The following is a 14,698-nucleotide window of genomic DNA, read 5'->3' as shown; positions in this document are numbered from 1 at the left end:
CTTCTTCTTCTTCTTCTTCTTCTCTCTCTCTCTCTCTCTCTCTCTCTCTCTCTCTCTCTCTCTCTCTCTCTCTCCCCCTGGCTGTCCTTGAACTTATTCTACAGACCAGGCTGGCTTCAAACTCAGAGATCCACCTGCCTCTGCCGCCCGGGGGCTGGCATGCACCACCACGCCTGGCTAGCCTCGGTTTTGTTACTTGGGAAGGAAAGGCCTGCTGGTCAAGGTCATAGATGTGGGAGATGGCGTGCTGTATGTGAGAGCTTGGCGCGACGTGTGGCATGCAGTAGGTCTCCTAGGGGGAAACCTGCTACCTTTATGCTGTGATCTTCTTATAGGTGGATGAGATTTACCATGACGAGTCGCTGGGGGCCCACGTGAACATCGCCCTTGTCCGCCTGATCATGGTGGGCTACCGACAGGTGAGCCCCTACTGACCGGAGGGGACACAGGGTGGATGGCAAGCAGGAGACTTGCCTACAAAATCAGCCCCCAAAGACTATTGGAGCTGCTGCCTGGACCAAGGCAATGGGCTGGGTCTCATCACAGGGAAACTTGACATCCTGGGTCCTTCATGGAAGAGGCCACTGTCTCTGAGTAGTCCCTTGGGGATGGGGCAGTGACGGACACAAAGGCTGTCATTGTTGAACTTCACTTGTTGAACTTAGGGACCCTGACCTCTGCAGCCTTAAACCGGGAACTTATTATGCTCCCTCATGGGGGTGACAGCCATACTTTCTTCACAGGCTACTGTCGAGACCAGATGAGGGAGTGTTTGGTATAGGGAGATGCTCAGCACAGTTCACTGTCTTGCAGGTTGAAGAGAGTAAAAATAGCATGTGCTATTGTCTCTAGTGGGCATGGGTGCTGAATAGTGCCCACCACGCGTGCGTGGAGGGATGACTGTGTGCAGCAGCAGCCGTGTGGAGGCAGCTAGTGATCTCTAGGAGCCCTGGGCCTCGGTGTTCTCTCGCTGAGGAGAGCGCCATTGGAGTCCGGGGTGTCTTTGACCTTCCCATTGTTGGCACCCTCCTGCTTCCCCCCACAGTCCCTGAGCCTGATCGAGCGAGGGAACCCAGCACGAAGCCTGGAGCAGGTGTGTCGCTGGGCACACTCCCAGCAGCGCCAGGACCCTAGCCACACCGAACACCACGACCACGTCATCTTCCTCACGCGCCAGAACTTCGGCCCCTCGGGTATGCAGGGTATTAGACTTATGGTGGCCCGGTGTGAGCAGCCTGCAGGGCAGACGTGGACATTCAAGGTTGGACCTGGAGAGCAATGTTCTCTCTATGGGGCCCATCCTAGGGGAGAAGAGGGGAGAGGACCTGGAGGGACAGCAGGGTAAGCCTTGGTACAGAAGGACTGTGGCCAGGGGAGTCATCTCATTTTGGTGGCTGCTGTCTCAGTCCTGCCTGTAGCCTGTGTGTACTGTTTGTCCCCGTCCCCAGCTGCTTGGAGACCTCAGGAACCTCAGCCAGGCTTCTGCTCATCCAGACTGTGAGCCCTTGGTGGTAGGAACAGAAGCCCAGTGCCCTGTGCTGCCACCGCCGCCTCCTCCTCCTCCTCCTCCTCTTCCTCTTCTTCTTCTTCTCCTTCTCCTTCTCCTTCTTCTTCCTCTTCTTCTTTTTCTTCTCCTCCTCTTCCTCTTCCTCGTCCTTCTCTCCCTCCTTTTCTGCCTCCTCCTCTTCTCTCTTTCCCCTCCTCCCCATCCTCCCTCCTCCTCCCCCTCCTCCTCTTCTTCTTCCTCTTCCTTGCCCTCTTCTTTTTCTTCTCCTCCTCTTCCTCTTCTTTCTCCTCTTCCTCTTCCTTCTCTGTCTCCTCCTTCTCTTCTTCCCCTCTTCCCCATCCTTCTCTCCCTCCTCCCTCCTCCTCCCTCTCCTTTCTTCTCCCCCCTCTCTCCCTTCTCCTCTTCTCTGCTCCTCCCCTTCTTTTTCTCTTCCTCCTCCTCTCACTCCCCCTCTTCTTCTCATCTTTCTCCCTCCCCTTCTTTGTTGCCTTTAAGATGCACCTCTCCATGTTGTCCAGGCTGGTCTTAAACTCCTGGACTTGTGTGGCCTTCCTGCCTTAGTCTCAAGAGTAGCTGGGGCTACAGGCGGGTGCCACTCTACCTGGCTCCCCCCAGTAGCCAACACACGGCCATCCCTGCCCTCTACATAGACAGTGTTCTGAGTTTGTTTGTTGACTGGCTCACAGAAGTGGAGTATGTATAGGCTAGGGTCTCATTTGGAAGTCCTCACTTGTTCAGAGACATTGCTGCTGGTACATGGAAAACTGTAGGCCAAGAACAAGCCCTAAATCTGGGACAGGGTGGCAGCCAGGCCATGTTTGTTCTCTGGGAAGAGATTTTTGAGAACATTTCTTCTCTAGGAACCTCCAACACCCACCAGGTTGGGATGGATGTCTCTGCGTTGTTCAGGCTGGGAACACAGGTCAGTACACCCCATCGCTTCTGCCTGTGACCTCTCTCCTCTCTGGCAGGGTATGCACCTGTTACTGGGATGTGCCACCCGCTAAGAAGCTGTGCCCTCAACCACGAGGACGGCTTCTCCTCAGCTTTTGTCGTGGCTCATGAGACAGGCCATGTGTAAGTAAACCTGGGAGGGTGTGTTTAGGAGTGGCTTAGGGCTCTGGGCCAAGTGTTGAGCTCAGAGGGGACTGGAGGGTAAAAGGCCAGGCCAGGCTCTGTCACTGACACATGATATCTACCGGCTGCCTGTGGTAGGAGGCAATGCCCGTGGCTGTGGGGACCACATGTGGCCTGGCTTTTGTCAGGCTGGTGGCAGAACGCCTGTCATAGGTCAGACCTGCTGTCTGGGTGGTCTCTCTCCTTGCCATGTCTTCTTTCTGTCTTCACCCAAGCATGCTTTAGAGACCAGTTCCAGCTTACCCTGGCTTGTGCCTACGGAGGGACTGGCCCAAGCCCACCATAAACAGGCACACTTGGAGCCCAGGCAGTAAGCCAGGTGGGACTGGCAGCCAGTTCTGTGGGCTCCGACGCTATTTAGAACACATCCCTTCACCAGTATTTGGTTTTATTCTTTTGGTTTGTGGGTTTGTTTTTTTTTGAGACAGGGTCTCATATAGCCCCAACTAGTCTCATATAGCCCTAACTAGTCTCAAACCAGCTGAGGGTGTTCTTGAGCTCTGGATCCTCTTGCTCCAGATTAGCCACATTCTGGGATTATAGGCGTGTACCACGTTACCTGGCTTTCATTCAGTATTTCTTGAGCACCTATCATGTGCTGGGGTTTGACTTGCAGAAAAAAGGCAGTGGATATCCACTCTTTCCTAAGTAGAGGCCCCTCACTGCAGAGAAGCAATGTCAAACTTAATGATCTATGTCATGTCTACTTAATGGCCAATGGCCCATGAAGTCACTAGCAGTATTTAAGAAATTAGAGCCAGGCGTGGTGGCGCATGCCTTTAATCCCAGCACTTGGGAGGCAGAGGCAGGCGGATTTCTGAGTTCGAGGCCAGTCTGGTCTACAGAGTGAGTTCCAGGTCAGCCAGGGCTAAACAGAGAAACCCTGTCTCGAAAAACCAAAAAAAAAAAAAAAAAAAAAAAAAAAAGGTGGGCTTTGGTCTTGAATATCAGTTTAAAGAACAAAGTTTTAAATGTAAACTTTCATAAATACGTACCATGTGTAGAAGGAGGGTTGGTTGGTTTTAGACAAGGTCTCACTATGTACCTTTGGCTAGCCTGGAACTCACCATGTAGATCAGACTGGCCTCGATCTCTGAGAGATCTGCCTGCCTTTGCCTCCTGAGAGGAAGATTAGAGGCGTGTGCTACAGGTCCATCCATTCAGGAGAGGTTTGTTTTGTTTGGTTTGGTTTGGTTTGGTTTTTCGAGACAGGGTTTCTCTGTGTAGCCCTGGCTGTCCTGGAGCTCACTTTGTAGACCAGACTGGCCTTGAACTCAGAAATCCGCCTGCCTCTGCCTCTCAGGAGAGTTTTTAAGAGGTTCACACACTGAACGATTCCATGAGTGAGGCTGATGAGACCTTACGTAACGAGATTAGACCTTGCACGCAGGAGCCTTCCTGATGCGGCAATGCAAGCGATGTCTATAGCCCAACATGCTTGCGGCTGCCGGTGCTGATGTTGTACAATAGGACCCCCTACAGGGACCTTCTACCCAGGCCAGCAAATGGCCAGGGGATGGGCCTGATAGCTTGATGCCAGTCATATAGGGGGGAGGGGTGCAGAAGGAACAGAGTCATGTCCGTGGGCTGGACAGGTGTGTCCATGGGGAACAATGGGAAGAGGGGAATGGGGAAGATGAGTGGCCATTGGTGTCCCCGCTGGCCTATCCTCAAGAGCTAGGTGGATGTGGATAAGGTCTCTGGGGATGGGTCTCCAAGGGGAAAGAATATGGAGAGGAGAAGAGGCATGGTTGGGAAACGGAGACTAGCCAGCCAGTCTGGACTCCTGGTCAAGGCAGGGTCTGCTGTTTTGGGTCCACCTGCCTGTCCTCAAGGGTCAGGACCCACAGCAAGACTTTCTCCTTCCCCGCAGACTTGGCATGGAGCATGACGGCCAGGGCAATGGCTGCGATGATGAGACCAGTTTGGGCAGCGTCATGGCGCCCCTGGTCCAGGCCGCCTTCCACAGGTTCCACTGGTCTCGCTGCAGCAAGCTGGAGCTCAGCCGCTACCTCCCGTAGGTTACCTCTACCCCAAGATAGGAATGGGTGGGCAAGCCCAGGCTACACAGCTGTCCTGTCTTGTCCTGCCCCACCTGCTTGGCCTGGTCACTCTGCATCTCTTCTAACCCCCATCCCCTCACCTGGCCTAAAACACCCACCTTAGCGCACCACAGGTGGGTTAGTGAGCCCCCCAACTCAGTATGACCAAGGGACCAAAAGCATAGATGTACTATTAAAAACCAGGCTCTCTTACCTTACCTGGATGCCAATTTAGAATTCCCTGTGGGTTGGTCCTGGGAATCTGGGTTCATTAAGGATGAAAACACCACGCTGCAGCTGGAGATACAGTAGTTTCAGTTCCCCAGGGCATGAGAGTCAGGGATGGGGGGGTGGTGTGGGGCGGCACCAGGAGATGTAGGACAGGTATTCAAAGCAGACAGTGACAGAGACACTAGTCACTGACCCTCCATCGCAGCTGGCTAGCACTGCCCACCCAGCGTACCTCCTGTGTGGTGGATACACTTAGACACAGGCAGTGTGGCCTCAAATTACCTACAAGGCCACTCCCCATTGTAATACATACTGCATCCCTTTTATTCGGGCAAAACCAACACCTTAGCCACATGTCAACTGTATCTACGAGGCCAGAGTCACCAAGGGACATAACTCTGACCCTACCCTACCCTGTAGGACAGGCCAAGGGATGATCCTTGAATCTGGAGGTCCGCATGATCCACCCTGAGTTCTTTAGGTAGGCCTTGGTACCCATGCCCACGGATGTAAGTAGAATCCTCCTGTTAAACAGCCGCCTAGGAAGGAGGACACTGTGACTGTCCATCGTCCTTAGAATAGACAGCTAGGGCCCACGACAGAGGACACAAAGTCCTATAGGCCGTCCTTACTTATTAAAAGCCCCACCTTGGGAAAGGAAGGCTTAGGATTTATAGCCCTCGGGCTGGCTCACTTCCCCTGTCCCTGCCGCAGATCCTACGATTGCCTCCTTGATGACCCCTTTGAGCGCACCTGGCCCCAGCCTCCGGAACTGCCCGGGATAGACTACTCCATGGATGAGCAATGCCGGTTCGACTTTGGCACTGGGTACCACACCTGCTTAGCTGTGAGTAGGCTGCGTGACAGGCTCATGTGACCCAGGCCTAGGGATGCCTTTGCAGGCTTGGTGCCGGTGCACACACCATCCCGTCTCACCTGTAAGCCACGTGTATGCAGCCTGGGCAGGGCTCAGACCTGGAGAAGATGGGAGGAGTGAGGCAGGAAGGGCAAGCAGCCATCGATAACCTGGCTGGTCTGGTTTAATCTGTGATGGGTCAGGCCAGGGTGTGAGCCATGGGTAAGAAGAGGGTTCCCACCTCTGAACACTGTAGTGGGGTGTGGTAGTCTATCTCCATCACCCTGTGTCTGGCGGTCTCCTCTCTATGGGGTCATCCCCATGTCTCCGTCATGTTTCCAGAGGCCATAGATGCCAGAGAACATAACCCTGCTTCTGCTTTTCAGGACAGGACAGGGGGCGACCCTTAAGACTAGAGGTCAGCTTGATCTATCCTGAAGGGACCTATGCAAGGGGACATCTCAGGGTAGTGACATCTACAGAACAGCCTTCTGTGACCCTAGTACTTTGTACCTCCACCCAGAGAATAAAGCCTCCCTCCCCTCCCCTCCCCTCTGCAGGACAGGACGCTATTCTTGGTAGCACGGAACCCTTGTGTGGTCCACCTTTCCCACTTTCTAGGCCACACGGGGGACATGTGACATGACACAACACTGCTTTGGGGCTGAAGAGCAGGGTGTGCCCTTCAGTGCCCATGTGCTTCCGAGGGATACCTGTCTGTCTTAGGGGAGGTGCTAAGAAAGTACTAATGAAATCGGGGGCATCCCTCCGGACTGGAGCACAAGGTGGCTGACCTCTGACCTTACTGGGTATCCATGTTATAAGGAGGATGGGAGAGTCTCAACTTCGTGAGGATTCATTCAAGATCCCCCACATGCCCAAGGATCAGGGGCATCCTGGGCCCAGACCTCTGTGGAGCCTGCAGGTGGCTTCTGTAACAGTCAGTGAGGAGACAGTATGTACCGCGCAGGGCCCCCTTCTCAGACCGTAGGAAGGGCCCAGAGGAGGCCCTGGAACCACGGGACTTTAGTGACATTTGACAGCACGTGAGGTTCTGGCTGCCTTCTAGCATCCTGCATCCCAGCAGTTGCCACGCCTTCTGTTCCCTCCGCCACTACTCACCTCATCTCCCCGCCTCACAGTTCAGGACCTTTGAGCCCTGCAAGCAGCTGTGGTGCAGCCACCCAGACAACCCCTACTTCTGCAAGACCAAGAAGGGGCCGCCGCTGGATGGGACAGAGTGTGCACCAGGCAAGGTACCTGTGGGGAGCTGTGCAGGAAGTGGCCCTCCCCCTGAGGTGTGGAGCGCCCATCACTTGGCATGGATGCAGGGGCCAGGACCCTGCTCCTGTGTCGTGGTGGTCCACATGCCTAGAGTCTTCTCATGACCTCCACACAAATGTCCACCTTGCCCTCTCTCCCTTGGCCTCTACGGTCAGCCGGGTTCAGCATGGTCTCTTAAGCTACAGTCTGCTCACTTCCTATACCGTATAGATAAGATGACGGAACCCCAGATGGGCTAAAGAAAGGGTCAGGCCACATAGTGAGTGGCTAGCAGAGAGGGACAAAGGGAGGAGGATTCTAGCCACCCCACCCACTCCCCTGCTCCCTGACTGCCTCTTCCCTACCTCACAAACCTTCTCTCCTCCTCTGCAACCTGCCCTTCGCGTGTTTCCGTGTGTTTCCGTGTGTTTCCGTGTGTTTCCGTGTGTTTTCGGGTGTGTGTTTGCTTCCTTAGGTCTGCATGGGTCAGAGAATTCCCTGGCTGGTCTGAGAGCTCTAAGCTGCTCTATTTAAAAAGTCCCAGATCCGCCCCCCCGCCCCGCCCCTCGTCACAGTTCTGCATTTGAGTTAGCCAGTGCATCTCCACCTCAGCTACACAAGGAAATCTTCTGGGAAGCTTTAAAACTCCCACCCCTAGAGTAAGAGATGAGCACAGAGGGGTACGAAGGGCTTCTGGGGTGATAGTGAATGTGTTCTGAAGTTCAACTGTGGTAAAGGCTGTGCACCACTGGATTATGAAGATGTTGAACTGCACACTCAAAATGGGTGATTCCCGTGGTGTGTAAATCACACCTCATTCTAAACATCTCAGGACCTTAAAGATGGACTGAACTGTTCGGGGGAAGCCCAGGTGTCTGGGTTGTTAGTTTTATTTGGGGACCCCCCTCTTGAGAAGCACCCAGAAAACTCTGCCGTGCTTTCCCTGTGCCAAAGGGGAAGAGTGTCACCTTAGGCTTCCTCTGAGTGCCAGCCCTGTGCCTTCTGTTCTTTATTTTATGAATGTGAGTACACCGCCGCTGTCTTCAGACACAGCAGAAGAGGGCGTCAGATCCCATGACAGATGGTTGTGAGCCACCATGGGGTCGCTGGGAATTGAACTCAGGACCTCAGGAAGAGCAGCCAGTGCTCTTAACCACAGAGCCCCCATGCCTTCTGTTCTTAGTAGCATTTAAATGAGGTCAGGCAAAGCCAAGTGGCCACACACATCTCCCAGCAGCCAAGCTGGGATTCAAACCCAGGCTTCTCAGAGTCCATGCATCTATCCCTTGGCTCATAGGGATCCCCTGGTCCCTGGGAAGGCATTTCAGGGTACAGGTCAGCTTTAGACAGGATAAGACGGATCATCTTTCCCCGCCCCCTCTCAGCCCCACCCACATCAGATCGGCTCATGCCTGAAACAGCGCCCCGCCCCGTCGCAGATATCATTGGCTAATGTTTGCTGACTGGGGAGGGCTCTGTGTGTGCTGTTGACTGAGATGCTCTTCTCAGCGTTGCACTGGAGAAGGGTGGCTACACCCAGGATGGTAGTAAGCTCTTTGTCTGAGGCAGCTACCTATGTTCCAGTAGAGCTAGGATCCTGCCCAGTTCATTCCCCAGGCTAATCTCTTAATGGCTTCGGCTCTCCTTCTCCTTCTCCCTTCCCCTCCCCACCCCCTTTTCTCAGGGCTCGCCATAGTATCCATTCCGCCATTCTGTGTGCCCCAAGGAACACCCTTGTTGCAGGCTCCACTGTGGTGGCCTAAGGTGACCATGCACCCTCTGCTCCACCCTAGTGGTGCTTCAAAGGCCACTGTATCTGGAAGTCACCAGAGCAGACTTATGGTCAGGATGGAGGCTGGAGCTCCTGGACCAACTTCGGCTCATGTTCCCGGTCGTGCGGAGGTGGGGTGCGATCCCGAAGCCGGAGCTGCGACAACCCTCCGTGAGTGCGGCAGGCGGGCGGGGCAGAGGATGCCACTTATGTGGGAGAGATCCGGTGCAGGATAGTGACCCTTACAGACAGTAACATGATTCCTGGAAAAGGGCCCAGAATGTTGGAGCAAGGCAGTTTGCTCGTGAGCCACAGAGGCTGAGTTCCTGAAATGCACCTGAGATAATGTTTTGAGTTGTCCTGTCCAGAGAAGTCCCCAGAGAAACTGGGTGTGTCCAGGACCCTGCCAGGCACTCAGAGACCTCCCATCACCCCAATCCTTTTGGTGAAACTTTGAGTAAACACCAGTTTCAATGCATTAACACACCATCAATTTTGCTTTCTGCCACGTATGTAAACTCCTCCCCCTTTTTTAACTTCCGCCTCCATTCCCACCTCAGTGTACTGGACAGAAACTTGTCTCTCCCTTTCAGTCATCTTGGTAGCATCTCCTCCCCTCCTTCATGGCTATTGGATGTCCGAGCCCCAGTTCCCCACAGTCCTCATCTCTCAGGGTGAACCTGCTTGCTTGGTACACCCCAATGGGGACTGGGCAAACTAGTTGAAGCTGCCATAGGTCCACTGGCCCAGAGACTTCCACAGGGCCTGGTGTAGGCCCTCCTTCCACCAAATGGCATAATGAACATTCGTGCTAATAGGTCACAGGGCCCTTGAGGGCCCAGAACCCTTAGAAATAGTGGTCATTTGGGGCTCACTTGTCATGCAATCTAGGCTGGAGTTGGCATTCCATAAACCTACATAAAGGTTAGTGAGTCTGGGGGCTGGAGAGATGGCTCAGTGGTTGAGAGCACTGGCTGTTCTTCCAGAGGACCTGGGTTCAATTCCCAGCACCCAACGTGGTAGCTCACAACTGGCTGTAACTCCAGCTCCAGGAGAGATCCAACACCCTCACTCAGACATGCATGCGGGGGGAAAATGCCAATTCATATAAAGTAAAAATAAGTAAATCATTAGAAAAATAAACCAAGCAGATGTGATGATTGCTTATAATCCTAGCATCTGGAAGATGGGGATGCAGGACTTCTCAGGGCAAGCCGGCTAGGAAGATGAGTCAGAACCATCAAGCTTGTGATTCAACATGAGACCCTGCCTCGATGGATAGAGTAGAAAGCGAGGGCACCCAGTGTCAATGTAGGTATACACATGTGCATCCATACACTGGTGACCATACATACACACATGCACACCACACACTCAGACACATGCAGAAAGGGGGAAAAAGAAACAGAGGTTATTGGTGGTATACCGTTTATGGGTTGGTGGCCGAGTATCACCATAGCAACCAGGGTCTGTGGTAACCAGGCTGGCCACATACAGATGGCAAGGCACACGGACTCCCTTGTAATTTTCCTCTTTTGGAGACGCAAAGGTCAAGGTGGTGGGTCGGTGTCGTGGTGCCGACTCTGATATGCCACCTTGCATTTGCCTGCATGTCTCTTCTTGATCAGCCCTCCCATTTATTACACTTCCTGTAGCCATACCTGTTGTAGTAACTATTTAATCTCAGTTGGGGACCTCCACCCCACCTTAGGTCATTCAGTCCCCAGATAAAAGACATGCGATTTTTATATTTCTAATAAGCCTTTAAAGCACTAGAGCTGGGCAGGTATCTCCCCTCTAAGCTATTATGTCTACTTCTCTATCAATAACCCTGAGTTATAACTTGCCGTGTTCCACCTGGGCTGCTCTTAGCTCTGATTGGCCAGCCCTCATGACCATATTTTCACGACTCACCTACCTCATGGTGTCCTCTCTTCTCTCCACCTTCTCTCCTTTCTTTTCTCTCTCTCTTGTAGTCCTGCCTCAGACCCCAAGCCCTGAAACCAAAATCCTGCCAACCTTCTTCTGCCTGGCTATAGGCTGTTGGCATCTTTATTTAACCAATAGATGTACATTAATGCTATGTGAACAAGGTCACATAGCATTACTTGATATAAGTGCAGGCTTTCTCATCCGTGGCAGCAACCAGTATTTAACATTAAAATACACAGCAAAAGACCAAAACCTCAACAAATACCTATTTGCTTTATGAGGCTTAAATGGACTATTATGTAAGCCCGCGCTGGAGCATGGGTTAAGCACTCCAGAGGCGACAGCTGCTATTATTGAAAAGTATCCCAAGTGCTGTGGCAGGATGTTGTGTGTTCAAGTGGAGAGTTCATTACACCTGGAGAGTTATCTTAGAGTCTCTGAGCAGGGCACTGTTGCCTCCTATACTTGGATACTTTACATTGAAAGGTTTTTGTTTTGTTTCGTTTGAAACAGGGTCTCACTAGGTAGCTTTGGCTGGCCTGAAACTTAGTATGTAGACCAGGCTGGCCTCACACCCATAGGGATCCACCTGCCTGTGTCTCCCAAGGGCTAACGATTAAAAATGTATGCCATCACACCCAACTTAAAAAGTCTTTTAAAAAAGATTTATTTTTATTTTGTGGGAGTGGTTTGCCTGCATGCATATATATGCATTGTGTGCTTGCAGTGCATGAAGAGGCCAGAAGAGGGCATCAGATCTCTGGGAACTGGAGTGAATAGCCTTGTGAGCTGCCATGTGGATGCTGGGAACTGAACCCACAGGAGTAGCCAGTGGTGCCATCTCCCCAGCTCCGGAGTGACTATCTTTTTTAATCCTCCTGACCTAATGGGGAAGAGTGTCATTGCTCTCCTTTGCTTTGTCACAGCTGGAGGTGAGCTCCGTTGATCCCACCTTTCAAGGGGGAGCTCAAGGCAGAGAAAAGCCCAGAGACTGAACCAAGGCCACATGGTCAGGACTTGGAAGTCAGCTCTTCTGGTTCAAAATCCAAATCTCTTTGGCTGCTCTTTAGTTTACTGTATACCATTATGAGACGGGGTGAGGGGGGTGGAGGGGTGGAGAACTCTTTGTCTTGACCGAGTGCCTGCACCGTCTGCAGTAACCACTGAAGGAATTGAAAGAGTAAGCAAGATTGACAGCTGACTGGTGGCGAGGGATAGCCGTCCCTCGTCTGTCTGTCCTTATGTTCCCACCTCCCACCTCCACCCCCAGGTAGATAGGAGCCAGCACTCTTCCTATGGGTGAAATAGTCAGGGGGAAGGAGGGGTTGGAGCTTACATGTTGGAGTGCTTGCCCAGGGTGCAGCCCTGGTTCAATCCCTAAAATCATATAAATTGGGAATGGTGGTTAGTTACCTGCAGTCCCAATACTCAGGAGGTGGAGACAAAAAGATCCGAAGGTCAAAGCCATCCTCATAGTCCCAGGCTAGCCTGAGCTGCATGAGACCCTGTCTCAGAGGTGGGGGAGGGAGTTAGAGAGGGGAAGAAAAGAGAGAGAGAGAGAGAGAGAGAGAGAGAGAGAGAGAGAGAGAGAGAGAGTTCAGAAGACCCTGAGTTCAGTTGCCTAACACTGTAGGTCACTAGTGAGTTGAGAAATCTACTACTGAGCTGTCCCAGGTCTCATGTGGGAAGCTCTCCTCTTCCCAGCCCCGCCCCGCCCCTTCCCCACCCCATAATCACCCGGTCTCTCTGCCACTACAGTCCAGCCTATGGAGGCCGCCCGTGCTCAGGGTCCATGTTTGAGTACCAGATCTGCAACAGTGAGGACTGTCCTGGGCCTTACGAGGACTTCCGGGCCCAGCAGTGTGCCAAGCGGAACTCCTACTATACCCACCAGGATGCCAAGCACAGCTGGCTGCCCTATGAGCCCGAAAGTGGTGAGTGGCTCTGCTCTGCCCAACTCTTGGGCATGTTCTCGTTCCTTTTCTCCCAACTACTGAGGCCCAAGGGCCTGGGGGTACCATGGGAAACCCGTGGGCAGACTCACCCAAGTCCTTGGGTGAGCCTGTGTGTCATGCACTTGTGGAGTCACTGTTGCTGTTGAGGCCACCCGTGGTTGGCATGTTTATAAGGCAAGCAGCTTTGAGAGGGGGCTCTTCTCCAGGGATACCCACAGCCGATCACAGAGCTCAGGCCGAATAAGTGCCGTTCAGATGTCTGTCCTTACCTGCACATGAAGGCATCTGCCCTGTAAAAGAGACGACAGAACGTTTTAGAAAAAGTTAGATTGCAACAGCATCGGTCTTTAATCTTAGCACCCAGGAGGCAGAAGCAGGCAGGTCTCTGTGAGTTTAACACCACCAGCCTGGTCTATGTAGTAAGTTCTAAGCCAGTCAGGGATACATAGTGAGATGCTGTCTCAGAAACAAGAAGGAGGGAGGGAGAGAAAGAGAGGGAAGGAGGGAGGGAAGGAAGGAAAGAGGGGAGGAGAGAGGGAGGGAAAGAGAGAGGAAGGGATGGAAAGAGGGAAGAAGGGAGGGAGAGAGGAAGCAAAGGCTTAGTTCACATTCTGGAGTTTGTCTCAAAGTTCTGGAGAAAGCCCAGTGTGCCGCCCCAGGGCCTCGCAGGGCTCTCTAGGGGTGTACTACCATGTCCAGAGGAGCTCAACCTACCTTAGGCTAGGTTTCTAGATTTCATGGGTGAGGCATCTATCCATTAGCAGTTGCTGAAGGTCGCTGAAGGTCGTTTGAAGGCAGGTAGGTAGGAACCCGGAGGGGGGGCTTCTCATGCTGCTTTCCTCCCCAGGCTGAGGAGGTACCCTCAGGGATAGAAACAGGCCTGGGAACTTGGAGTGTAACACTCAGTCTTTTAGTGTGTGTTTAGGGAGACTTCCTGCTGTCGCGTTAGTGAAGGAAGGGCCCGGATGCCTGGCTTTTCAGGCCTGAGGCTGGAAGGGTTTGGGTAGTGCAGTGGTCCCCACCTCTTGGATCCCAGGCAGCTCCTGTGAGAACAATGTCTTCTCAAACCTGAGCTGACATCAGCACCGTGAGCTCAGGCTCATGAGAACGCCTCAGGATACAAAGGACTTCAGAGTCTTGCCAGGGCCAGACTTCGCAGCTGTGCCCTTTCAGAAACGGGCAGGAAGGGGCAGGAGGGGGCAGGTGGGGGCAGGTGGGGGCAGGAGGGGGCAGGAGCCGGCAGATTGTCCTTCTGCCTGGATTCCCCCGCTCTGAGGAACTTACCATTCCTGTCCACGCAGCTGCCTGCTGGGCCCACTAGAATGTTCCTGCTTCTCATCTGGAGGTAAATCCCCCAGACTCAGACCCAGACCCAGACCCCATCAGAAATCTGACTCTCAAGGAAGTTCTCTAAAGTGGTCTTAGATATTGTGACTCCATACTGGAGTCCTAGGTGAGGGACTGTGGTGGTGCATACATTTAGTCCAAGCACTTGGGAGGTAGGGGCAGCTAGATCTCAGAGTTTTGAGGCCAACCTTGAACTACAAAGTAAGTTCAAGAACAGCCAGGGCTACACAGAGAAACCCTATCTTGAAACAACAACACCAGGAGGAGGAGGAGGAGGAGGAGGAAGAGGAAGAAAAAGAAGGAGGAGAGCCGGGTGGTGATGGTGTATGCCTTTAATCCCAGCACTTGGGAGGCAGAGACAGGCGGATTTCTGAGTTCGAGGCCAGCCTGGTCTACAGAGTGAGTTCCAGGACAGCCGGGGCTGCACAGAGAAACCATGTCTCAAAAAAAAACAAAAAACAAAAAAACAAAAAAACAAAAAAACAAAAAAAAAAAAAAAGAAAAAAGAAAAAGAAGGAGGAGGAGGATGGGGGGCTGGAGAGATAGCTCAGATGGCACTGGGATCAGATGCTGTCTTCTGGTGAGTCTGAAGACAGCTACAGTGTACTCGTGTACATAAAATAAATAAGTAAATCTTTTAAAAAGAAGGATGAAGAG

General features: G+C 52.7%; 1 protein-coding gene across 1 annotated transcript in view; it reads left to right on the top strand.

Annotated features, from left to right (window-relative positions):
• Adamts14 (ADAM metallopeptidase with thrombospondin type 1 motif 14) overlaps positions 1–14,698 on the top strand; it is a 78,404-nt gene that overhangs the window by 44,423 nt on the left and 19,283 nt on the right. Inside the window, exons 5-12 of the mRNA XM_029542313.1 lie at positions 336–419; positions 1,046–1,193; positions 2,479–2,584; positions 4,518–4,661; positions 5,632–5,764; positions 6,916–7,029; positions 8,830–8,978; positions 12,498–12,673. Coding sequence (XP_029398173.1) covers positions 336–419; positions 1,046–1,193; positions 2,479–2,584; positions 4,518–4,661; positions 5,632–5,764; positions 6,916–7,029; positions 8,830–8,978; positions 12,498–12,673 — 1,054 coding nt within the window. The remainder of the gene's footprint in view (positions 1–335; positions 420–1,045; positions 1,194–2,478; positions 2,585–4,517; positions 4,662–5,631; positions 5,765–6,915; positions 7,030–8,829; positions 8,979–12,497; positions 12,674–14,698) is intronic.

Source organism: Mus pahari, chromosome 9 (genome assembly GCF_900095145.1).
Source record: "Mus pahari chromosome 9, PAHARI_EIJ_v1.1, whole genome shotgun sequence".
In the NCBI taxonomy this organism is placed as follows: Eukaryota; Metazoa; Chordata; class Mammalia; order Rodentia; family Muridae; genus Mus; species Mus pahari.
The sequence above is the reverse complement of the archived record's forward strand: the minus strand, read 5'-3'. Positions and strand labels throughout refer to the sequence as shown.